Source organism: Sinohyriopsis cumingii, chromosome 5 (genome assembly GCF_028554795.1).
Source record: "Sinohyriopsis cumingii isolate HCF-2022 chromosome 5, ASM2855479v2, whole genome shotgun sequence".
Classification (NCBI taxonomy): domain Eukaryota; kingdom Metazoa; phylum Mollusca; class Bivalvia; order Unionida; family Unionidae; genus Sinohyriopsis; species Sinohyriopsis cumingii.
Genome location: NC_142965.1, coordinates 103,364,296 through 103,392,062, shown reverse-complemented (window position 1 = coordinate 103,392,062; position 27,767 = coordinate 103,364,296). Strand labels below are relative to the sequence as shown.

Here is a 27,767-nt window from a genome sequence, read left to right as displayed (position 1 = left end):
AGTACGCGACGCTCAGTGTCATGACAGACTTGGATAAATCACATTTATGAGGTTCTCTGTCTCATCTCCCCCCTCTATTTCTCTCGTTTTCTTTTTATTTCCTAAAATATGAAAACATGTTTTCGCAGGTGATCCCTATCGTATGTCGAGTCAGCTGAGTCGTTCATTGCCATACATTGTCCTGATAGCACACTCACGTTTGCCCATCGATGGGACATTGCATGGTCAGCAGTGGCTATATGATGTTAGACCAACTTCATACCACATTTCCTCAATTGCTGGGAGCTATGGTAGCTAAAGTGATACAACGTCAGTCTCGTAATCCAAGCGTCTCGTGTTCGATACTTGCCCAGGCCAGCCAAAGTCTTCTGTCTCAGTGTACTCTAAAGAAAGGCGCTTAGCACCAATCTCCTTGGCATGCACTAGCCAATAATGTGTTCAAAGTGCCGTTAAAACCCACAGAAACAACAAGTACCAACATATCGTTCATTCCCGAGTTAGAAAAACACGACTCCGGCACCGTTCTGCCGCTCTGCCGCGGTTGTAATTCCGATTGAGGAAAAGGATATTTGGGGCAAAGGTCGTTCTGAGCTTAAAATGCCGCTGTTGGGAGATATGCCTTTTACGCTCGTTGGGCCAAGTGTTCTTTAAGTTTAATATTTTCTACGCACAAAATAAACCTCTAAATACACACATAAGTAAAAATGGTTAACCAGTGACTGAGATTTAGAACAGGTGCATTGGTGAATGCGGTTATCTGTTCACGTTAGTTAAGGTCAGCAGTAATGTATGTGTTTACGTTTAAAAACAAACTTATCTAAGACGCTATTCGATTCACGGGTAGGATAACGTGAAGGAAGTAAAATCTCCATAAGTTCCAATTACTTTAAATGCATTACTAAAATAACATTTTATACAAAGACAGCATGGTTTCTATTCAGTGGCGTCGCTAGGGGGGTGCTGGGGGTGCGGACCGCACCGGGTGACACCATTTCAGAGGGGTGACACCAAAATGAAAAATTGCAAATTTTACAGAGCACACACTGCTCGGTCTAGTCGGATTTCATAAGCGGAAAACTGATCATAGTTAAATACATGACTAGCAGACACAGCAGTGGCGTCGCTAGGGGGATGCGGGGGGTGCGGACAGCACCGGGTGACACCATCAGAGGGGGTGACACCAAAATGACATTACTAAGGATTCTGTATGGTCTGTTACGGAAGGAGGACCATGGGGGTGACACCATGAGCTACCGCACTGGGTGACACCAACCCGAGTGATGCCACTGTTTCTATTCAAACATTGGATTTTGGACCAAACTTCCATGACGTACGAACCCATACACGGTTTTACGGTATGGTATAGTCATCAAATTTGGCTTCTGGTTACCTCTCTTTTATACTTAAATCCTTCACCAATAATGATTATCTCCCTTGCTGCCCCCCCCCCGACCCCCATCCCATGTGTTACGTTTACCTTACTAAAATATAAAACATGCTTACGTAATAGATCATTATCCTATGCCAATTCAGAGTTAGTGTTCATTGCCGTGTATGCATTATACAGCTAACACAAGACTGCGGGTAAGGTTGTTTGAAGGTGTAAACGGTCCACTGGTTGTATTTTGTGAAACATATACATATAGATAAGCGCAATTTACTTAAAATACTTTATTAAGGTAATACATGATAGAAAGGCGTAAACTGGTGTAAACAGTTACTCAAGGATAACGAAAATAGAGGTGCAGTTTGAACCAATTTGTATTACTACGGCGTATTTTGTGTGTTAAAGAAAATTTTTTATTCAGCTTGGAGGAAATCAACTGGTATGTATTCATGAAAGATATTCTTAGTATTAGTAGTCACGTGGTTCAGAAAGAAAATGATCGCCGCATTCACCAAACGGAATTTGAATACTATTCAGCTGTAATTTCCTTTCAACTTGATTCACAGCTTTCGCCCCATTATGTTTACATTAATTAACGTTCTATGCTAATTAATGATTCTTGTAAGAGGTATATATGGAATGTATTATGCGTTGGATTGCATATTTGCGTTAGTTTCACTTTAATAGATGCAAGTTTCTTCAGTTATGACCTACATGTGCTTACATGTACAAGTAAAGAGCTGATGTGATAACATGTACACAATTTTGAATGCCTATGGCATTATGTATATTCAATATTTAAAAAATTTCGTTTTTCGTTTTTTGAGTTTAACGTCAATTTTGAACACATGATAGGCTTCGCATGGCAGCCATTATATCTGGTGGAACAATACCCCGGGAAAATTCCAATAATAACCACGGTGTAAAGCTACTGCGAAACCTTCTGACATACTCGTGCTGGCCAAGGCGAGAATTGAACCCAAGCATACAGAGGAGAGATGTCAGTAATCTGTACAGGCGAGTGCCTTAGACCACTCAGCGGCCCAGAGCTCCAATTAATTACTAAAAGTGTTTTGCCTGTATCTCGTGACCGAATAGGTGTCTTGAATAATGTATAGAAACTATCAAACTGTCATACCTACAATGATGGAACTTTGTAGCAGAATGCATCTTGATAAGTATTTCGTTTATTAAAAAGGACGGTCACTATGATCCATATTTCATGCTTTACTGCATTCCGTAAAAAATATGGCTGCATATATTTATATTAGTACCACTCCGGTGGTCTAGTGGTTAGAGCGTCCGCCTCAGAGTTCGTGGGTTCGATCCCCGGCCGAGTCATACCAAAGACTTATAAAAATGGTACTAATAGCTGCCTCGCCTGGCGTTCAGCATTAAGAGGTTAGTGTTAGGACTGGTCGGCCTTGTGTCAGGATAATGTGACTTGGTGGGACATCATGCTACATGTCTGTGGCTTGATGCCCCAGTGATAGACATCACTATAAACTGTCACATTGCAGACATCGTAGCGATATGACTCAAAACTGTTATATTAGTACCTCACGCTAACTACAAAATAAAGTCACTGTAATCTCTATTTGCTCTTTCTCACTGGCTTTAGCTACGTTTTGGTGCTTAGCTTATGAACATGGTCGGATTAACCCATGGGTTAATAAGGCCTTACGCCTAATATTATTGTAGAAATTCAATTGAACATTTTTGCAGTATGTAATATATATTTAGATCTCCCCTTCCTATTGAACTTCAGCCCTTCACAACATTAAATAGAGAGATAAGAGAGATATATACATTTTGTCGTCTCTACTGTATTCATATAAGGAATGTTGGACTAAACTTCCATGACATTTGAAACCACGCTCCTGTTCATGCACTGAGTATGATAGAACCATGCAGTTTAGTGATAGAATTGCATCTCTGTCAGAAACACTGACTTAAAAAAGCGTAATTTTTCCATCTCTGACTGTCTGTCTGTCTGTCTGTCTCCCTCTCTCCCTATATATATATATATATATATATATATATATATATATATATATATATATATATATATATATATATATATATATATATATATTCAATTACCGAAGTTGGAAAAATATTTAAGTCAACATTGTACAACAGGTGTAATTCCCACGTGGGGAAAACCCTATTTTTGCCACCATTATTCTGTGGTTGTAATGCCGGCGGTGGAATATTTACGTTTGACCAACGTTAAGACAGGTGTTTCCAAATCTAATATTTTCTATCCATACATGTATCCCTGTTGTTTTCATGGTGATTTTGTAAAATATGTGAAAACATATTTATGCATGATCTCCTCATTGTATCCCTAGTCAAACGGTAAATGTGCCGTTGACAAGCACAAAAACATAATACCAACGTTACCCCACCCTGTCTCAAGATACACACAAGCACAAAAAAAATGAAACCAAATATTTTCAGTTGCTGCAGTTAAACAAAGTAATCAGGTCAACATTGTACAACGGGTGCAATTTTCAAGTTGGGAAAATCCCATTTTTGCCATCGTTGTTCTGTGGTTGTAATGCCGTTATTGAGATATTTGCGTTTGCCCAACGGTTAGCCACCTTTTGCCAAGTCCAATTTTTTTCTATTGATAAAATACTCCTCAAATATATACATAAGTGTGAGCTATTTAATCTATGCTAGGTGCATTTGCATTGTCTCAGATCGGTGTTGATCTCCTTTAACTGCAGTTTTTAGAAATGATTTTTCATAATGCTTCTTGAAATTAGATCTGTTTGAACTGTTCAGTTAATGTTTTTGTGGAAATTTTACTCTGCTGTTATTGACTTTTATCATGTAAGTAGATTCGTGTTAATGAATTTATAATTTTTTATATTTTTATTTTTTTGAGAAACATTAAGCACGGAAATTTCAAATGTTTTCGTAAAAATCAGATGGCGCGGCTACTATGCAAGCTATGAATATTGTATCAAACGTCTACGACATTTCAACGCGTTCACTGTTTATGGTACAGCAGCACTTAAATTTGGCACCTAGGGGTCATATCGGGTCAATAATGATGTCATATGATTATATGGAGATGACACTTATGGGTCGTGTCGTAAGTATATAAGTGCCAGAGGTTTAACATGAGGATGGTAATTGGGGCCAAAAGTATTGATAAAGTAAATGGAAAATGTAATATTACAGTTTCTGGTAGTTATAGGCCGTACCTCTGTTGAATAAACTATGGGGTTGTACGGGAACATTTTTAGAAACGATCCAACACATCATGAATACAATCTTAAACTTATCTCACAATGGGTTCACAGAGTAAGATATATATTCTTTCAAGCTATGGAATCCACTCACATGGCATCTTCACAATTATACCAGTTGAAAACGCAAACATAATATTAAATGGAATTTCCGATCGAACGTTTGAGAATCAAATTTAAACCAAAAAGGGGCGATTGCAGTAATATTTTACAATATCTGCAATCGATAAGCTTAATTATAATAAGCTGCAACTCTTAAGGAATTCTTGATTATACCCATGCCACTCCACATACATTCTTCTCTTCCATATTGCTGTCTCTTTTATCCTGGCAGTAGTCCACGACGCATTTACATAGACTAGATAGTCAGGGATAAATAAAACATGTTAGAAACAAGACTGAAGATTCTACAGTAGTTCATGTCTTTGCTTAAGTTGTCTTGAGAATAGGTGAAACAGTTGGGCAATGTGCTTGAATATACAGCCTAAGACCGGACCGAAACGGGTTGAATTGTTCCACCTATCGAAAAGCGCGTTACAAAGTTCAGTCCGAGAGTAAGGTCTCTTTTCTGATCAAGAGAGCGGACGGGTAACAACAGCTTTCATGGCAGTTTACGATTGCGGAATAGTTCGAGTACCATATATATGGCTAAAACAACGAAGACAATGTATTGTGGTGTTCCTGCTGCGGGTAGTACAACAAAAAGTCTTCTTCCAAACGACGATAACTTTAATTTGGCTTTTGCTGACTTTCTATCGTCTTCTAAAGAATGTTTGCCTGTAACAGTAGTACCATCTACATTTACTTATACATCGTTACCATTGGTGGATAATTTCTGATAAAGAGAGAATGAAGAATTGGAAACTGTTTACAGCCTCTGAAAGAAGCAGAAGTTGAATTTATTCAACAACAGCAAGAAGAGGAACGAATAAAACGAGAAGAAGAGGATAAAAAGAAAACTTTGAAGCGTGAAGGACAGAAGGAAGAGATTGAAAACAAAACACTATGTATGATGCAAAACATTTCGGCGTAGTTAACGTATCTTACTCAAATCTATAAGACTTCATTAACTACACGTAAGAGATAGAGACCATTGTGTGCCAATGTTTCTAAACCGTTCATCATTACAACAACGTTCACAGCTACTGTCATGCTGGCAGTAGCAATCACTACTACTACTACCAATGTAGCAGAAGCAACAGGAAGAAGAGCAATACTTGGCCTTGCAAAGAGACTGAGACAGTTACAGATGATACTATCAAGTCTATAAGTTGTTTTTCAAAAGCCACAACACCCAACGGTCTTTTCCATAGCCTCTTATATATCGTGCAAAAGAGATTATACTCAGTGATTTTCAATCAAGTAAAACCTAAATTACTTTCCCATTACTAATGGCGTGCTGCGTGCATGAGTTTGTGATAAGTCTATTATTCACATTGCAGAACATCACAACAAAGTGGTATTTACGTTTATTTTAGTATACTCTCATTTGCATCCAAATGGTAATTTCATAACACATCACAAATGTTCATTTTCCTCTTTCTCTTTCTGTCTCTTTTTTAATTGTCTTCACTAGCATGTGTTCGTTATCTTCATTGTCTTCTAGTTGTCTTGACTTCTTGATTTCCTTGAAGGATACGGATTCTTCTTTGAATATGACGAACGCATCTCCCAACATTTCTTCCCTTGCTTGCTGTTCGATTTATTAGGACACCTGTAGACAGATGAGAATGAAAACAGACATCTTTATAATCAGGTATATTCATAATATCAGGTATCTCTCGTTTCTTCTGTCTTTCCGTTGCGGACATTTTGGATGATAATACCCTCTGTTTCATCAGATATAGCATGTATCTTTACATTTATAACGACAGAGTAATCTGTGTTCTTATCTGAAGTATAAATTCGAATGGTTCTCTGGAAACCTCTGAGGAGGCGAGCAATATCTTATATCTACTACTTCACAGTCTGAAACCATCTCTTATCTATCTATCTATCTATCTATCTATCTATCTATCTATCTATCTATCAGTCTGTCTGTCTGTCTATCTATCTATCTATCAATATATCTATCTATCTATCACTCTCCTTATATATATATATATATATATATATATATATATATATATATATATATATATATATATATATATATATATATATATATATATATATATGGAGCAAGTGCTTTAAACGTAGTGACATCAGAATTTGGAATGAAGCTGAAACGATCACAATTTGCTGAGGCGAAACCAGAAAGGAAAGCCAAGAGGTGATGACATTCCGTGTTTTCTCATATGCTAATGGAAGTATTAACCCAAGTACATGCCAGTGATTTGGAAGATGGTAAGCTTAGTCCATCACCCTCAGCTTGCGCCACAAGGCCAAATGATTCTACATTCATCAAATATACTTGTAATATCTTAGTCGCTACTTTCAATTATTGACGACAAAGGAAAACTAATGAAACGCATGGAAATTGTCAGTGAAAATTTGATCTTTGTGAAGTATGAGGAAGCAACGTAATTTTCATACCCGACGCCTTTGGAAATGTCATTATCGCAGCGTAAGTAACAACCAATCATCGTTTAAAACTGGATGATGCTTAGAACATCTAGGAGATCGAGTGTTCCACTTTGACATCGATAGCTGTATGTTCATCCATCACCGTTATAGCTACCACCCAAAACTCGAAGTGGATTGTTTAGCTGCATGAATAGTCAAGGGACTGACACTCATCTGTCGATCATGCTAAGTAGTCATCTTTGATCATTTAAAATAAGCTTTACTCATGGATATTGCACAAGAGAACATTCGTAGTTTGGCTTTGAGAACACATTTGCAAGGAGCGTTACAGTACCAGTGAAACGCAATGGACACTTACATCTTTTACGACATAGACGTTTTGAACACTGGTAACTGAAAGTAATAAGATGATTGACTTGTTTGAAAGTGTTCAAACGGCCAGAATTGAAACAGCTATCTACTACTGAGAAGACCTTTGATGTCACGACTTCTACTTGTAATGTTCCAATACGAGATAAAAATTCTTCGCAGGATGAACATATTGAGGATTACAACAACATAGTAGAAGAAGTGATACCTGTTCTGGATTGGGCTGTGCCTAATTGATTTGTTTCGCAATTATAAGCCCTGAAGAAGATATTCACTGAAATGTGAGTTCAAGGCATAACTTTGTTTAGTATTGTTCTGATTTTAACATACAATTCAAGGTGGAGTACGCTCTTATCTTAATGCAGTCTTTTCTGCTAATAGTTTAGTGGGGGCTTTAAAATTGATACAAATGTAATTCAGGTTCATCTCTGAACTGGCCAGTATCAGGCTGGTACTTGTTCGAACTTCCCCGAAGACTGTTATGGAAAAGGAACTTTCTCCAGTCGCATATCATTAATGGAGTGTCAAACATGCCATGGCCATACTAGTCATAACGTTTTATACATGTTAGTAACTGACCATTTAATTTTCAAGGGAAAGGTATATTGGATTTTCTTTTAAGTCATGACTTTTCTTTTCTTTTACCACATGATTGTTTTTTCTTAGGTACAATGTGGATGTAATAAGTTCCTGTTTCTATAAATAAGAGTATTAATATTTTACACTATTGTTGTAAGTACCCCATAGTCAGATAATTTGTCCTCTTGCAAGCAATTCAATTGGCAAGCAAAGTCACGTGTTATTTATGTTCACTCAGCATGTTCCCGAAGTAGGTAGTGGAATAAGTCACACATCAGTGCACAGTGAGTACATGCAGAATTTGCCAGCCTGATGACCGAAAGGAGGGTGGCATTATCTTTGCTCCAGGCAACACAGTATATGGTGAAATCAGGGAGTTCAGGCTTTATTTGAATTTTCACAGTCACACTAACACTGGTTATATATAACAGTTGTTTAAGATGAAGGGATGGAACTTGTACAGCATCAACAGAACGCGTGTTGCATACTACATTTGGAGTCCTATCTTCAAAGTCATTGTAATGGCTCATTATGGTATGTTTTCCATCACACTGTTCTACTCAATAAGTTTGAAGCTGTTTCTGATTAAAGGATGCAGCTTGTCATACACGCATTTATCATTGGCAGGTTGTTTTGTACCTCATTGTGAGCCATATGCTCAAGGTCAATGTCATTGTGTTATACGTCAAATTATTATATAAGACTTATATCCAAGACATTTCCAGTCACATCATGTCGTAAATATGTTTGCTTTACCACTTGCTATACACAGTTCATGAAATGCGGAAGGTCGCGCGTTCGAACCTCGACCGAGTCATACCAAAGACTTATACAAATGGTACAAAACAGCTGCTTCGCAAGGAGCTCAGCGTTAAGAGGTTAGTGTTAGAACTGGTCGGCTTGGTGTCAAGATAATGCGACTGGGCGGGACATGATGTCACATGTCTGCGGCATGATGCCCAGTGATAAACATCACTATATCCTGCCACACTGCAGACATTGTAGCGATACGAATGACATATTGTTGAAGCTACGTTAAAAGTCCAAATCTCGCTCTCCATCTCTCTCTCCCACACTTCATGGAAAGTAAAAAGAGTTGATAAAATAAGATGAAACTCTTCTTCACGCGGAGGTAAACAACTCATTTTCATTGCTATTCGCAACACTGTTAGCACACTGAATTTTTTTGTGCTTGGATAAAGATTCGTCGTCATGTATTTGCTGTATGTATTGCTTGCTGTACATTGTTCATAAATTGTCTACAATGACTCTGCCAGAATAAGACATCTCTGAAAGGTAGTCGATAACACACATCGCACGTCGTCCAAAAGTAAGTGGAATCGTGACGTGTTTTGTGGAATCAGTTCTTCTAATATTATTTGGTTATCCACTAAGTCTTGATTTCTGCCACTGGCTTCTTTACATGGACATTGGCACTACACTGACAACAAAAGTCGTACATGGTAAACATTATAATATCTTCGCAGTCGAAAAACGTCTGACCATTGAACATTTTCAAAGACACGTTAGCTTTCTTTATAACATTCAGATACCAATTATTCGAAGCTGCGTGCCATTTGCAATTGTTCATTACGTTACACCCGAACCTTGAGAAACTCTTTGTAAATGCGTTCCACTTAATAATAATAAATGTACTTTTCAGGACTAGTCATCCACATGAATTTCCTTTTGTGAGAAAGAGTCTCACCTTTTGCAAACTGTATCAACCGGTAAAGACTTTAAAATAAATTTGCCAGTATCTAGCTCACAGCATTCCACGCGTAGTGAAGAAGTCTCTTCTTGACGGGCACATCTTTTACAAGTTTGTATTGTTTACCGCGTCTCCTGAAGTGCTTTGCAGTATTTCAACATTGTAGGCAGAATTCATAGCATCAAAACTCTTGTTTGTGAATAGCTGATCAATGTCTGACCATTTGAACCTTTCAATGTAATGAACCCACTTAATAGCAATTCGATACCAGTGGCTACAACTTCTTAGTCGTAATGGATGTAATCGTTCTTTGTATTTCACTCGAAACTGTACAAGATGTAAATGCGTTCTTACAGCGCAAAAGCTAAAATGCATATTCCGTCTTGTAAACTGTCTATACGGAAAATAAGCATGGCCCGTCAAGGAAAGGCAGTGACATCATGGTAACCATCTGGCATTCTCCAGGAAAGATTAATTTTTTGAAATATTTGCATTCATTCATCTTCCTGTGTGGCATGTGAGTGCATGGCTGAGATTCATAGACTGACACACGCACCGCATCGCTTTCTCTAGTACAGTGGAAAAGTTGTGCTGCATCGCTGATATACTTGTGAGTTCGTATAGTGCATTTATATAGGCACAAGCACAGTATCGCTTTCTAAATATAGCAGGAAGTTTATGCTATAATGTTTATGTGACAGGGTATGTCATTACTTTAGTCGAAAGTAAAAGCATCCCACTCAGTTTCATTGAACATTGGGTACGAATTAGGTTCCGCATAATGTTACTGCATTAAATTCTTCTTCTAGGTTAAGTTTTGCATTTGGAATGAACTTTCAGCCTTTAAACTTTCTATTTTTATACTGAGATTGGCGTGTCCGAAATATAAGGGTTGCCGTTGTGAAGTCACACTCGTTTCTGGCAGACAATCTGAAACTTTTTTGCATGGGTCAGTCGACGATTTGGTGATTTGAAAACGTATCATTTTGTGAGGGTTCAATGTATCCACGCGAAATTCTTAGTTTTGATCTAGTTTTACGGCTCATTGTATGAAGTCAGTAATGACAATTGGATTTGCACTATACGTCAGTCCGTTCACTTCACATTTGGTATGGAGTTGTCCTTGTCAGTCTTGGTACTAGTAACCGAACTACTTTGCCGCATCACATGTAAACAATGTGTTCATGATGTTCATCGGTCCAACCGCTGGTAGTTTCATCTTCGATGTGTGTGTGATAAATAGCTTCCAGTGCAATCGATCTGGATAGACTTATCAATGTTAAGGTAGAGAGCTCAGTTTCCTAAATGTTTCATGACATAATGCAGTTGTAAAGGCCATTGGCTGTCGGGGGTGCGAAATGCAACTTCTTCGGTGAGTTAAGGTATGGACCTGGATATGCCACGTTTTCACTCTTTGGACAAGATCAGATGTGCCAATTTTTCCCACGAACAATCCGCATAACGTTTGCAAGGATCGGTACAGTTCTTTGAATGCCTCTTTACTCTGACACCATGAAGGATAGCCGTTAGCTTGTTGCTTCAGTTTTATAATTTCTTGTCGTTACCTGAACAAACCCCTTTTATTGGAGTCGTCGCCTTCATCTAGTTGGTATTTGCGATCTATAGCATGAAACAATTTGACACGCTTCCATATTCCTGCCAATGCTTGTTCTCGATCATTGTAGCTACAAGGTTTGTCTTGATTACATGCTTCAGCATACGTAGGGCATAACAGAATCACCAGTTTTCCGTGGCAATGATGGTGTAAAAGTTATCATGGTACAATTTCGTTGGTGGTTAAAATTTGCCTTTGATCAAATTTTCGTATTGGCAAATGTTTTCCTTATCGATGTGTTCTGTCAACATTTCAGGGCGACCGGAGTGGAATCGAGCACATTTCCACCCCCAACAAGGAACAGATAAATGTATTTCTTGAAACTTGTCCGCAACAATAAGGTCGCGCTGGCCTGTCCTCCAAACACACTATCGGTGTGGGTTTAAGTTTTCGATATTCACCTATTGTATTATTGTATGAAACATTTAATTCCTGCATTGGTTTTGAAGCGTCGATCTTAGTCATGATCCCACATTTCGACCACTTGCTATCCTTGACGTTCCAAGGTGTACTCTGAGAAAGGACATTACAGGTAAATGCAGTAAAAGGCTTATGAGTTTCTTTACTCTACGGTTTCTTGAAAGCTGTATTCACTTGTCTTGAGTTTCATTAAATAATGGAGACAACGCAAAGCTTGGACGGAGTATCAACGGCAAGCAGAAAGATAGGACTGAGGAACATTTTTCGGTATTCTAATCCGAACGCTTTGGCAATGGCACAATCTCTCTTCAAGGGATTAATACAAACATGATCCAGAAACACTTGTCGACCTTTTCCACAAAACTGTCGTACAATGTCTTGATTGGATTGACAATATTTCAATATTTCTTCTTGAGAGTCAACCGAGTCTGAAGGGTAAGTTTGGTAAATAGACTGGATATGTTCTACTCGTTTCATGTGCATACCATTAGGGTAGTAGCCAGACTCAATGGCACATGTGTGGCCATGCCATGTCGTTTTGTATTGGTACTGAAAATGTGTGAAAAATATTTTTTGGGCAATTCTGTCACCCCAAACAATTTTTTTTTTAAAATTTCCTTTCTAATATATAGCAAACTAAGTCACGGATTCCTTAAATTTAGGTTTCCTACTTTCACTTAAGTTATTGTGGCTACTTTCAAGGCTGCTTCTGGGAATTTCAATCCTTATTTTTGATCCATTTGATTAAAGAAATTACTTGTCTTATCCTGAGAAAATGTGAGACGTGGTTGCAATGATTAGATGACAGTTCACTTAACGCTAGATTTTCTCTTCGCTCCAAGTGTCGTAGATGGGGTCTAAGCTCCATTCGGCATATCTCAAGTTCATTCTCATACATTTGAACGTAACACTGATGATTGAAATCCATAACGTAGTCACAAACACGACATAATTTTTTTTCCTTGGCAAGTGTGTGGCTTTTGGTTATTCGTTCAAACAAGATTTCAACAAGTTCATCACGCTTTCAGTAACTCATAATCACTGTTCTGTTGTTGGAATTTTCCAACCGATTTAGTTGGTAACACATTGAACTGAAAAATGTTCGCATGCAAGGGGAGCAATATTTTATTTTCTTTCAAGTGTGTAAGGAGATATCGCATGCTTCAGAAACAGAGGAACAGAATACAAATCAACACCAGTAAAGATATTCAAGAATGCAAGACAAGTTGAATAAACTGTAGCAGAAGACCCCATGCCAGCGAATGTATTCAAAAGAAAAAGACATCGAACGAAAGAAAACAAAGAATAAAAGAGAGAAAAGAAAGGGGAAAACTGAGTTTGATATGCGTTACATAATTCGTTATGATTTATGGTATGATACGACTCAATTTTCATAAACTGATAACAGAAAAAGCAAATCCAGCAAGTTTTGTAAACCTTGACAAATAATGTACGCAAACACGTAAGACGAACGTTTGATATGACAAAATGAATAAAAAATAACCCTGTAAAAGTTTAGTCCAAGTTCAAAAGAATCAAATGCTCCTAATGAGTGTCAAATCCTTTAATTTATGGATATGAAAACAGCCCTGATGCATCCAAATGACTGGCAAAAGAACCTACGTGACCTAGCCAATCCAGTGAGAAATATCTTAATTATTGTAAGAACCCACCTGACCGATTTGTCAACTGGGAAACAACACTAAACTTGTGACCATGTTTGTTACTAATATTATTATTAGTAACCGTAAATATATACGTAAGCATCTATTTATAGGTCATACACAGTCTTGCTCTCTTAATATATTAACATGGAGAATATGCACATATACTACATTTAGCTATACATAATCACTACAATTTACAAACATGAATACATTTGGCAAAACCCTTGTAGCTGTATTCCAGGGTCAAGAGCTAGTTCAGCTACTGATGTGGTAGTTGTAGCATTAGCTGTTGTTATCTTCCTGACATAGCATCTCTTCCTTCTGATTGTTTCTGAAATCATGTTACTCTGGTAATCATGTAAAAGAAATTGAAGGTGGTACTACGGCCTTCAAAGACGAATTGCAAAAGGCAATATATATATATATATATATATATATATATATATATATATATATATATATATATATATATATATATATATATAGAGAGAGAGAGAGAGAGAGAGAGAGAGAGAGAGAGAGAGAGACAGAGACAGAAAGACAGACAGACAGACAGACATGCAGAGAGACAGACGTACAAACAGACATACAGACACAGAGGGGGGGATAGAGATTATATGCAATTTTTTCCACAATATGTTCATAGAGAGGTTCCAACGAAAATCAAGTGTGAAATAGATCTGATCTGCAGTGATATTTTAACTAAACGGAATGAAGGATGGATAGAGACATAACATAAATCAACAAATTTAATCAGTTGTGTTTGTTTAGTTTGTCCTGTTTTGATATAGTGCAATCTGAGTTTCTGAATTTTCGGTCTCTTCTTTTAGCAAGTAAACATAAGTGCATTGACTAGGTGCACACTATGATAATTGACCTAGACTGGTCAAATTAACCTTTATCATTTTTGTCAAGAGTCTGACACGCAAGCAACTTATAAAGTGTGTGTGTGTGTGTGTGAGAGAGAGAGAGAGAGAGAGAGAGAGAGAGAGAGAGAGAGAGAGAGAGAGTGAGAGAACTTATTGACCAGAAGCATGCATTTGTTTCTTCTCCTGATCACAAAAACTATGATTATATCGGATTTATCATGCATTAGGCATCGTTATTAATAATAAGGAACTGATCTGGAAACGACAAGCTTAAGTAGACTTATTTTCAGCTTACGATGCAGGTAAAGTATCAGAGAACGGTGAGTGTGATTGTCTAATGTATAATAGTAAGCGACCCTCAGTATCATGACAGAGATGGAAAAATCACATTTATGACGTTATCTCTCTCTGTCTCTCTGTCTCTCTCTCTCTCTCTCTCTCTCTCTCTCTCTCGTTTTTTTTTCATTTCCTAAAATATGAAAACATCTTTTCGCAGGAGCTCCTCATCGTATGTCAAGTCAGATGAATAGTTCATTGCCATACTTCGTCTTGATAGCACACTCACGTTTGCTCAACGATGGGAAATCGCATGGCCAGCGGTGGCTATATGTGGTTAGAACCGCGTCATAAAGCTTTTCCAATTGCTGGGCGCCATGGTAACTAAATTGTTAAAGCGTCGGTCTCGTAATCCAAGTGGCGTGGGCTCGATACCTGCCCAGGCCAGCCGAAGTCTTCTGTCTCAGTGTACTTTAAATAAAGGCACTTATCACTAATTTCCTTGGCATGCAATAGCCAATATTGTGTTCAAAGTGCAGTTAAAACGCACAGAAACAACAGCAACAAAAACTACATAGCATTCATTCCCAAAGTTGGAAAAGCACGACTTCGGCACCGTTGTGCCTCGGTTGTATTTCCGATTGGGAAAAGGACATTTGGGGCAAAGTTAGTTCTGAGCTTAAAATGTCGACGTTGGAAGATATGCGTGTGACCCTCGTTGGGCCTAGTTTTCTTTAAGTTTAATGTTTTCTACGTACAAAATAAGCCTGTAAATACACACAGCCTTCTGGTACAGTCATCATATTTTTACTACAGGTTACCTCTCGGTTATACTCAAATCCTTACTCAAATAACGATTATCTCTCTTGCTTCCCCCCTCTCATGTCTTAATTTTACCTTCTTAAAATATAAATTATACTTACGTAAAAGACCCTCATCCTATGCCAAGTTAGTGGAGTTTGTGTTCATTGCAATGTATGCATTACACAGAAAACACACACCTACGTTTGGCCAGTGATGCCCGAAAATTGCGTTATCAGCGTTGGGTATAAGACAATGTTCCAGCCTATATATATATATATATATATATATATATATATATATATATATATATATATATATATATATGTGTGTGTGTGTGTGTGTGTGTGTGTGTGTGTGTGTGTTTCTGTCTGTGTATGTGTAAAAAGGCTAAACGTGTGACTTAGACATTGAAGAGGTGCGTTAAGTAGATACGTGTTTAAGTCAACCGTAAAGGATATGACCAAACTGCGGGTAAGGCTGTTTGAAACTGTACTCGGTTCACTGGTTATATATTGTGGAAACATATACATCCCTATAAGCTCGAGTTACTTGAAATATTTTATTAAGGTAATAGATGATAGAAAGACGTAAACTGGTGTCAACAGGTTACTGAAGGATAACGAATGTAGAGGTACAATTTGAACCAAGTTGTATTACGACGACGTATTTTGTGTGTTAAAGAAAACCTTTTATTCAGTTTGTAGGAAATCAACTGGTATGTATTCTTGAAAGATATTCTTAGTATTAGTAGTCACGTGGTTCAGAAAGAAAATGATCGCTGCATTCACCAAACGGAATTTGAATACTATTCAGCTTTAATTTCCTTTCAACTTGATTCACAGCTTTCGCTCCATTATGTTTACATTAATTAACGTTCTATGCTAACTAATAATTCTTGTAAGAGGTATATATGGAATGTATTATGCGTTGGATTGCATATTTACGTCAGCTTCACTTAAGTAGATGCAATTTGCTGCAGTTATGACCTACATGTGCTTACATGTACAAGTAAAGAGCTGATGTGATAGCATGTACAAAGTTTTGAATCCTTATGACATTCCGTATTCGTTTTGTGGATTTAACGTCATTTTTGAACACATGATAGACTACGCATGGCAGCCAGTATATCAGGTGGAGCAATATCCCGGGAAAATTCCAGTGATAACCACCGTGTGAAGCTACTGCGAAACCTTCTGACATACTCGTGTTGGCCCAGACGAGACTCAAACCCAAGCGTACAGAGATGAGATGTCAGCACACTATACAGGCGAGCGCTTTAGACTACTCGGCGACCCTGTGCTCCATTAATTCACAGAAAGTGTTTTGCGTTTATCTCGTGACCGAATCGGTGTTTTGAATAACATATAGATGGAACTTTGTAGCAGAATGCATATTGATAAGTATTACGTTTATTAAAAGGAGGGCCAATATGATCCATATTTCGTGTTTCACTGCATTCCGTAAATATTTATGACAGTATACATTTATATTAGTACCATACGCTAATGACAAAATAAAGTCACTGTAATCTCAATTTGCTGGGGTTTTTTTACTGGCTTTGGCTACGTTTTTGGTGTTTAGCTTATGAACATGGTCTGATTAATCCATGGGCTAAGAAGGCTATACAGCCTGGTGCCTAATACTGTTGTAGGAGCTCCATTCCACATTTTTGCAGTATGTAATATATACTTAGACTTTTCTTTTCTATCGAACTTCGGCCCTTCACAAGGTTTGATAGATAGATGGATAAATAGATAGATAGATAGATAGATAGATAGATAGATAGATAGATAGATAGATAGGTAGGTAGGTAGGTAGGTAGGTAGGTAGGTAGGTAGATAGATAGATAGATTGCTGTAGGAGCTCCATTCCACATTTTTGCAGTATGTAAGATATACTTAGACCTTTCTTTTCTATCGAACTTCGGCCCTTCACAAGGTTAGATAGATAGATAGTTAGATAGATAGGTATGTAGATAGATAGACAGATAGATTTGTTTGTCCATTAAACTGTCAAATAAACAAATGAACATAGTTTCTTTCAAAAATTACCAGGTCTTGTTTACAGTTTCTTTGTGAAACAATCAAACCAGGTGTCGTCCTCTAAACTTCTTACTGTTTAACTCCCAATGCTATACGCTCACAGTCAAGCTGGTCAAATGGGGTATGAGAAAAGAAGCTGAATCGCTTAGTGATTTACATTACAAAGAACTGCTCCCGAGTAAGGTATTTGTTTGTTATTCTGAAGATAAAAAGAAATCGAAACAGACATAAAAAAAACAAATAGAATGTTTTCACCACATTGATGAACTTTACGTGAGTCAATTTACCATGGTGCATATGTGTCAACATCGTGATCGGTGATAGAAACACTACGGAAATAGTTTTCTTTACACAAAAACACACAAAAGAACTGGTGTAAATCTGTAGCAACTGAGAGGATAAACTTATAAGTTGCAGACACAACCTGATGAGGTCTACAGATGGGTAGAAAGAATTACTTTTTTCGTTTTGTAAATTAAATATACGTTATAAACATATATCTATATATATGTACATATACCACAGGCATGCAACAAACCTTATTGGATAAATTATTTTAGACGGTATGTGCTTTTTGAATTCGGAAACGTTCAGATGTCTCTTAAATTAAAGTTTGATACAGAGGTATAACACTCAATGCTGACCTATAGACATAAGTTCAGTTCCATTTTGCAAAAGATGTTTAAGATAAATAGTTATATTTTCACGATATCTTCATTTTATTGCTTAACTGGCCATATAGAGAAAACGAAGTTTCGAAATTGTGAGGAAATATTCAGTACTTGGCGTATGCCATGCTTATAAAGAAAAAAAGATTAAAAAACTGTGACAATGATTGCCCTTGTTTTATGTTTAGTTTGTCCACATTTTATAACATAAACTATCTTTCGTTGCCTTTCTTCTATCAGGAAGGGTCCTGAAAGCCGAACAATTCCCTTCAAAACACTTTATTATTTGAAAGTCGTCCCAGATTTAATTTTTCCTGGAGGATCAAGAATGTCGTGCTAAGCCATAATAGCCTTCCAAACATGTAATAACCGTTCATTAATTAAATTCATTTGTACACAGTGGACGCACGCTTCATTTGTTTTTCTAGGACCGATTTTCCGAGTTAAGATGTCTAATATTTTCCTAACAAACTTCTTTTTTATCATCACTCGATTTTCTCAACACCATGTAATCAAACACAAGTTATCAGACGTAACATGGAACTTAAATCCAGTTCGTCTAATTTAATTGATATTCACATTTCAGTTGGGTGAAACTTAACAATTTTAATTTCCATTTACTGATGTTTAGGTGCAACTTAAAAAAATTAATTTCCATTGATGTGTTTTCTTTAAACGAGTCCAGTGCCTCGTTTAAAGTAACCTTTCCTTTTTGTAGACCAAAAAGTAGGTCAAACGTTCCATGACGTCATCGGAAAATTGATGGAGAGAAATGATTCAGATGGTATTGAAGATGTAGCTGCTATTGGGCATACATAGATTGTTGTATGATCTTCCAGTAAATTACAACGAGCATGGATTATTTATAGTAGCTTATTCTCATTAGGTGTCCGTGTGTCGCTACGTATTCTGACTGGATAAGTTTACAAAGACATATGGAGTCGCGAAGAAAACTTCTATCGAACTTCGGCCCTTCACAACGTTTGATAGATAGATAGATAGATAGATAGATATACTAGGTAGGTAGGTAGGTAGATAGATAGATAGATAGATAGATAGATAGATAGATAGATAGATAGATAGGTAGGTAGGTAGGTAGATAGGTAGATAGATAGATAGATAGATATATAGTCTGTTTTTCTTAACTTTCTATTGGTCGTCTCTACTGTAATCATATAAGGAATTTTGGCTCTAACTTCCATGACATTTGAAGCCATTGTCATATCCATGCACTGATTATGATAGAACCATGCAACTTGGTGATATGATTGCAACTCTGTTAAGCAGCTCTTACTTAAAACGTGTGATCTCTCAACTTCTTTGTCTGTCTGTCTGTCTGTCTCTGTATGCATATATATATATATATATATATATATATATATATATATATATATATATATATATATATATATATATATATATATATTCAACATCATAATCAATTCCCGAAGTTGTAAAAAATATTTAGTTCAACATTCCACGGTGGGAAAACCGTACTTCCATCATTCTTCTGTGGTTTTAATGCCAGGGGTGAAATATTCGTGTTTCCCAAACCTTAAGTCAGGTTTATCCAAATCTAATATTTTCGAATTATAAAAGAAGCCTCAAATGTATACATAAGTGTGAGTTATTTAATTTACGCTAAATGTGTTTTCAATGTCTGAGATCGGTGTTATATATATATATATATATATATATATATATATATATATATATATATATATATATATATATATATATATATATCGTTTTCACTGATGTTTTTTTGTAAAATATAAAAACAATCGTTTGAAAGAGCTTCTCGTCGTATCTCGAGTCAAACGTTAAACGTGCCGTCGAGAAGCACAAAAACATTACAATGCCAACAACCGTCCCCTCGACACACACAAGCAAACAAAATCAAATAACATGTTCTCAGTTACCGAAATCCCCTCCGCCACAACATTGTAAAATCAACATTGTACATCGGATGATATTTCCAAGTTGGGAAAACCCCATTTTTTGTCCCACATTATTTGTGGTTGTAATGCCGGAAGTGGGATGTTTGCGATTGTCTAATGTTTAGCCATACTTTCCCAAGTCTAATATTTTATATTTTTAAAAAAATAAACCTCAAATATATACATAAATGTCAGCTATTTAATTTTTGCTAAGGGAATGTTCATCGTCTCAGATCGGTGTTATTCCCCTATCACAGCAGTTTTCAGTAATGAAGTTTCGTAACGCCTCTTAACATTATATCTGTAAAAATCGCATGTGAAGCAGAGTCATTGTTTGAACTGTTCAGTTATCTTCTTTTCTTTTTGTTTTTGAAATTTTAATCTGCTGTTATTGCAATTGTATCATGTCAATAGATTTGTTTTCATGAATTTAGAATTTGTGTTATTTACATATTTTTGAGGATCATATTCGTCACAGAAATTTCAAATGTGTTCGTGGAAATCAAACGTTTTAATGCGTGCATTTGTTATGGTACAGTAATAATTAAATGTGGCACCTGGGGGTCATATCAGGTCAATAATGGTGCCAAAGAATTATATGGGGATGCCACTTTGGGGTCTGATGATAGCTGCCATAGGTTTAACGTGAAGATGGTTTTGGGGGGTCAAAAGTGTTCATAAGGTCAAACAAGATTATGATCTCTGTTTATAGAGATCTGGTTGGCTTTTTAATAAGCCGCTGTGTTTGTTGATCATATGTAGATGAGATAAGTGACAGATTTTCTTATACCTTATCTCACAATGATCTCATAGAGTAAAACCCGTTTCAGGCACCCTGGAAACTCCACATCCATTCTTCTCTTCCTTATTGCTGTCTTTTAGCTGGGTAAATAATCCACGACGTCTTTACATAGACTGGGTAGTAAGGGCTAAAAAGCATGTTAGAAACAAACGTATTATAAGATTATACAGTAGTCCATGTCTTTGCTTAAGTTTCCTTGAAAATAGGTGAAACAATGAAGTAATGCGCTTGTATATATAGCATTAAGTTGTCTTGAGAATTGGTGAGACAATGGAACCATGCGCTTTTATATATAGCTTAATAGCTTAACACTGGATCGAGACGGATTGAAACGTTTCACCTATCCAAAGCGTGTTACACAATTCAATCAAGAGAACGGACTCCTGACATTACCTTTCATGACGGTTTACGATTGCGGAATAGTTTGAGTACTATACATAAGGCTAAACAACGAAGACAATGTCATTTTTTTCTTATTGGAGATCCATTATGTCAACGTTGGTGCAACAGATCTTCATAAAATTGTGACATTGAGCCAGTAATACACTAAGATATTAATCATAGTGACATTTCTGATAATGGTGTGATAATAAGAGACATGCATATAATCATCAAGTAGTATGATTCTGGCATGAACAGGGTCTAAGAAATGTGTAGATCTTCTATCCGTCATGAAAGTTTGGCTTGTACCGAACTCGTTATATCTTTAGAATCAGGCACTCTAGCATTTTAGTGGTTGACCTTTCCAACATAGCTCTTTCAGCTAGGTGCAGTATAACAGCATGCTAACTGATGGGAGGCATTCCCATCCCAGAAAGGAAAGTAACTTACTGAATACACACATATATGGAATATAGTTTTGAAGAGCTTGTTTATTTTGTACTACATGAATTTGTTCCATGTCTTAAGCTGAAAATTAATACTAAGCACGGTACCAATAGTCATTAGAAATTAATTTCCAATCATCTGGCCAAGTCAGTATTCAGCGTAAATGCCATTACAATAATCTTGGTAAAGGATTATGTTAGAGACTTCACTTTATGCAAGGTTCAGGAATATTGAAAACGATTGTGTTCAACCGCTGATTGTATTTGTCATTTCCGGATTTGATAAAACTGGCATGTAAGCTTATTCCAAATGCTATTTCTTATTCATTTTGTTTCTTATTTACCAAACTACTTGCTAGTGTATTCGTCATTGATTTAATTCTTCGGAAATTTATATTTTAATGAAACCAATCTCTGTCAAACGTTTAAATTTGGCAAACCGTCTGTAATCCATTTAAGAAAGAACTATGATAAAATATTTTAAAAATTAAATGCTTATTAAGAAGTGTTGAATAGTGTTATTCTGGTAATGACATCATTTGGAATAGTGTTATCCTGGAGATAACTTCATTTGGAATAGTGTTATCCTGGTAATAACATCATTTGGAATAATGTTATCCTGGTAATAACATCATTTGGGAAGCTATCAGTGCAATACAATTTCAATATAAAGTATATAGGAAAACTACATTGCTTCAAAAAAGCCGTTGGTTTGAATTTACAAAGAAGATACCATCAACTTGTTAAAAGTCTCTAACAAGTTTTATGCATTGTCTTTTTTTCAGAGATGACAACTAGAGATAGAATAAGAATCAGTTTCTTTGTAAGTATGGCTGCAAAGTCTATTGTCAATTCCACTGAAAACTAGGTAGTATAGTCATTTTTGGTGATGTAACTACTCTCTTTAAGTATCATCTCTTTAGCTTCCCTTCAATCGAAGAATTACCATCCCCTTAATGAAAATATATCAACTCATTTTTATGTGGTGAAACATAAACAAACATACTTTTATTTTTATTTTCGACACGTTTGTATCAATTAATTGAAAAGTAGGCTTTTAATCAATGTTAACTGACAAATGCTCTTTCAGCTAGGTACATTATAACAAAATGCCAACTGATGGGAAGCATTTCCGTGCCAGAAAGGAAAGTAACTTACTGAATACACACATATATGGAATATAGTTTTGAAGAGCTTGTTTATCTTGTAATACATACATTTATTACATGTCTTAAGCTGAAAATTAATACTAAGCACGGTACTAATATTCATTAGAAATTAATTTCCAATCATCTAGCCAAGTCAGATATTCAGCGTAAATGCCATTACAATAATCTGCAAGGTTCAGATCGGCGAAGATTTCTGATTGTCATGTAAGACCATTATTCTCATGTAAGACCATTATTTAAATAAACGTATTGCTCCTTGAGTTCGCCAATAGCTTGAGACTGTAATCCTTTTTCGCTGTGTTAGGGCACCTACCTACTTAAGGTCTTTTACTCTAGAAAGATCTAACTTATGCCCTTCTCTTAACAGACTCAGAACGGATGTTCAGAAATCTATAGTACTTTATATGTTAACTGTATTATACTATTCATGGTTATGTAGAGACCTATTAATGGTTTCAGGCCCGATGCAAAGTTTGTTCTACAGACAAATGTTTCAAGTTATTTTTTCGTTGATTTAAAGAGTTTCAATAAATCCTAAATCCTTAAGATTTATAGAAATGCAATTTAAAACAATCGTTGTATTGTCTTCATTTAATGCTTCCTTTTCTCTGCTGAAATTGAATGGTGTCAATTGCACATGATTTTACCGTTTGTCGATATGGGCCTAAATAAAGTCCTTCACTTGTAATTTGCCATCAATGACTTAATATTCGCACGATATCATTTTTTATTTTCCTTAGGTCTTAGTTGGAATGGCAATATGCTTCGTCGTTGTTCTTCATAATGCTGGACCGATACAGAAACTAAGTATAGGCAAAATAGCGAAATCACAAAAGGTCTTACCTGCCAGTAAGACAAGCTTCTTAGAAGGATATCGTCCAGATCCACATCGTTACCTCATCAATACATGTACGGGGATAGACCAGTGTGAAGGGTGGGGAGACAGACAAAGAGCGATGGTTACAACCTATCTTATCTCCCTTATTACGAACAGAACCTATGGCATCTTGATGGATACGCCTTGTGAGCTGACCAAGACTATGGTTCCCAATAAAATTAATTGGAACATTTCAAAACATGACATAGCACACATGAAGTCTCGAGACTTTTACATGCACAATGATCAGGTAAACAACTTTAAATTTCACAAGATGATTGAAACAGCTGATCTAGATAAAGAATTTTCCGAACCCGTCATTTATTTCCATACTACACAGGACTACGTGACGGCCATTCGGAGGAATATGAACACGGCGGACAAGATCCCCTGGCTGCATAAGCTTTTGCTGAGTAACATTTACGGGATTGTCTTGAGAAACCTGCTATCCCCATCTGATGAAATGCAAAGTCGCATATCAGAATTTATGTCAAAAGAGGTCAGGGGTCGCACGCTTGTATGTGCTCACGTACGAATAGGTTTCAAAGCTGTTGAAAATATAAGAACACAGACAAATGAAGTTGGAACAATCTGGAATTTTCTCAGCGGCTACAAAAATTCGTCCAATTATGCCATCTATGTAGCAACGGACAAAAATGAGACAAAAGAAGAAGCAAGGCAACTTTTCAAAAATGAACTTGTCGACATAAAGGGCCCGATTGAATTCATGCATTATAATGTATCCTGCACTGCCTTTCAAAATGCAATCATTGAACATATCATTCTGACAAAATGTAATATCCTATTGCTTACGCGTAGCAGTTTTGGTATAACAGCTGCTTATATAAGGGATACGAATGAAGGATTATACTGCTTGTTCAAAAATCGAATTTTCCCCTGTAGTATGGAAGTATTTCATGAGCTGCATGAAGCAGTTCTATAATTATGCTGAGATGAAATAATTTAGAATCTAATTTTTCTCTTTTTGCACTTTGCTTCATGATATAACATCATTTTATAATTCAATAAAAGGCCATACTCTAGCCTTAATTATGACCTAACTTAAATCATGTCTTGTTATAAATGTTAACGAAATAATGAACATATAAGAAACATATCAAACTATAAAAAGCGGTTTGATAGGCCACCAGATGTCTTTACAAAAGAGGTCTAGATGACAATTGATTTCAAAAACTCAAGCATACTCCATAACTCCCTCGTTTTAAGGTTCTTTAGAATTATACCGATCCTGTTATATGTAATTTAAGATTTTTGATCTCTCAACTATCGGACTCTTTCGATAAGCAAGATATTTTGAAACCTGACTTTGATGATAAATATTGAGAATTTTAGTATAAGCAAAAACCTTGTTCCGTATCCACAAAATATATCAACTGGAGTGTACACTTAAACTCATAATGAATATTCAAAACTGATCAAACCGTTTTGTATGAAATGAATGGAAAGCTTCAATTTGTTTTGTTGATAAATATTGTTGGAATGTGGATCTAGGAACTATATTTTTCAACAAGATTTCAGAAAAATAAACGTTTGCTAGTATTAGTACAAGTAAAACGCAGCCGCGATTATATAGAAGGGTTGCTCACAAAATTAGAAAATCATTGGTGTTCTTTGTGTTCGTCTAGGGCCTTGTGAAAAACTTATGTTAAAGCTTAAACGATCTCTTATATCTCAGTACTGCTTCCATGTCTGAAAGTGTGGCTTACAATTGAACTTTCTTCGCTATACTTGTCCTTCCCGTTATATATGTGAGTAGTGCTAGAGGTAACTCAGTCAGAATCACTAGTCTATTTGGGGATGTGGATGGTAAAAGTCTTTTGCCAAACATTGATTGATTTGGATAAACACTAGCCCCATCAGGCAAGTTGGATCCAAATGCTAGTTGTCCGAAATAATGTTTGGTTGTCCCGAGCAATAGAACAATCTTCGATATTATCTTTTATTTAGAAGCGCAAGTATTTAAGGAAATATAGTGCATATAAACAGAACAGCATTAAAACAAATTTTCATGAAAGACAAGATCAAATGACTAACCTTTTATTTTCCTCTCCTCGTTGGATTAGAGCACATGTGAGATTTCCACTTCACCTTCAGTGACCTTGGTCTAGCAATTGCTTCTCAGGTGGGATCGTGTAAGAGTTACAAATCTACTTTAAAAAACGTTTCACCATAATGGAGAAAATTTCCGTCGTTTTTGTAACCCCCATCAGTAAAAAGTGACGCGTATGTCAAACACGTTCGTAGAGATTTGGTCTGAAATTATTTTATATTAATGTCTTTGTCGGGATAAACAGAATAACTTTCATTTATATATCTTTGTTTTGTAATAAGAAAAATAGAACCTGACATCATCCTATACTTACAAAATCTCCACATGCTATACTCACTGTAAAAGAACCTGTTTAATTATGGACATCTAAACCCTATTCCGACCAGAATTTTGATAATATCCCCCGTACTAGATATCTACCACAAGAACACAAGCAATTTTGTCCGAAACTACTACTTAATATATAAACGCTGTTAAAAAAAAAAAAAACGTTTTGAATTACGGACCTCGAGACCTTATTCCAACCAGAGTTTAGATAATATCCTCTATACTAGATAACTACCACAAGAACACAAGTAGTGTGTCTGAAACTACTATTAATACTGTTATTTCATTATCCACAAAAAACGCCATAGTGGTTCTCCATACGAATATATTTGCCCAAACATCATAAAACTGCATCATTAGTAATATCTCTAACTTCTATACCAGTGTCTTCTCGAAAGCTGAAAATTTCTAAGGACCTTAGTTAAAGGGAGAAATGGTAGAACATATGAGACATTTAATGAAGAAATAAAGGACAGGCTAGAAAATATGTGTGGCTTTTCAGCATCCAGTTGATTTTCGGTACAATTGTTAGCTCTACTGGTAACAGAGGATAAGGAATTTAGGGAAGAGGGCCTACAATTGCACCCCATGAAAACTAGCTATGGAAAATATTGACATGACAATGACAGATATCGACAATGGCAGACACGAGCTGGAAAATAATAGAATTAATTAAATTAATGACCTCAAACTAAATTGGTTTTATCAACTTCAGGGTCTGTAGTTGGAGTTAAATATGAATTTAGATAGGTAACATTAAAAGTGTCTTTAAAGTGTTTTAGTATAGTAGAGACAATTCTAAACAAAAGTGTCTTTAAAGTGTTTTAGTATAGTAGAGACAATTCTAAACAAAATGAAATCAAAGAAATTTTCATCCAACTCTGCTCAGTAGTTCACTGCCACTGCCATCTTGTGATTAACTGGAAACTAGTCGTTCGCCATTAACGACGAAACTCTAACAAATAAATGATCATTTCTTTCATATGTACTGTTTATTTATCGCAGTATGGATAGTTGTATTTGTAATTGCATTTATGAGGTATATAAACCAGCAGCAGAGGGGGCGAATCGGACATTTTGTCCAATCGTTATTTTGCTTAATTATTACTTTCTGCAACTCAACGATCTAGTGTCGTCAGCGCCTGGTAAAAAAAAAACGACGACGTCGTTGGGGGATCGTCCAATCGTCATTTGGTTTAATTAACACCTTCTGCGCGCCGATCCCCAGCGTCGTCAGCGTCCGGTAAGCACGTCGACGACCGCGTCGATGTCATCGCCCCCCTCTGCTGCTAAGTGGTTATTTACAATGAAAATTATTTACAACTAACCGAATATTTGGTCAAGTCCGATACGATATCGTGTCCGAGGATCATGTAAATTTATCGTTACGAATCCATGTGGGGTCGACTGAGCATGACTAAAAAAGTTTCGAAAAACATTAAAGTCCATGTCACCGCCGCACCATGTCTGCCAAATATTTCGTAGCGTGTGTGTATCAACGCCGTTGAACACAGCAAGAATATTACAGTTGTCTCTAATTACTTTTGGAATCTGAGTG

At 36.4% G+C, this 27,767-nt stretch overlaps 1 protein-coding gene across 6 annotated transcripts; it reads left to right on the top strand.

Moving 5' to 3' along the window:
- Positions 1-1,554: 1,554 nt before the first annotated feature.
- On the top strand, positions 1,555-25,858 carry LOC149799910 (uncharacterized). Of its 6 annotated transcripts, XM_089959362.1 has the most exons (5): positions 1,594-1,826; positions 6,285-6,406; positions 6,850-6,996; positions 22,551-22,588; positions 23,675-25,858. In XM_089959362.1, the coding sequence occupies exons 3-5, from the start codon at positions 6,948-6,950 to the stop codon at positions 24,752-24,754; spliced, it is 1,167 nt and encodes a 388-aa protein (XP_089815488.1). In that variant the 5' UTR covers positions 1,594-1,826; positions 6,285-6,406; positions 6,850-6,947; the 3' UTR covers positions 24,755-25,858. The 6 variants fall into 6 exon arrangements, with proteins under 6 accessions (XP_089815492.1, XP_089815488.1, XP_089815490.1 ...); XM_089959364.1 differs by lacking the exon at positions 6,850-6,996 and having other exon boundaries at positions 1,595-1,826; XM_089959366.1 differs by lacking the exons at positions 1,594-1,826; positions 6,285-6,406; positions 6,850-6,996 and adding an exon at positions 1,555-1,584.
- The last annotated feature ends 1,909 nt before the right edge of the window (positions 25,859-27,767 follow it).

Excerpts from the sequence above, each read along its gene's own strand:
- LOC149799910 (XM_089959362.1), top strand. The coding sequence starts at position 6,948 with ATGCTAATGGAAGTATTAACCCAAGTACATGCCAGTGATTTGGAAGAT. Across the intron at positions 6,997-22,550 it reads TGCCAGTGATTTGGAAGATG|AGATGACAACTAGAGATAGA; the intron begins GTAAGCTTAGTC and ends TCTTTTTTTCAG. Across the intron at positions 22,589-23,674 it reads GAATAAGAATCAGTTTCTTT|GTCTTAGTTGGAATGGCAAT; the intron begins GTAAGTATGGCT and ends TATTTTCCTTAG.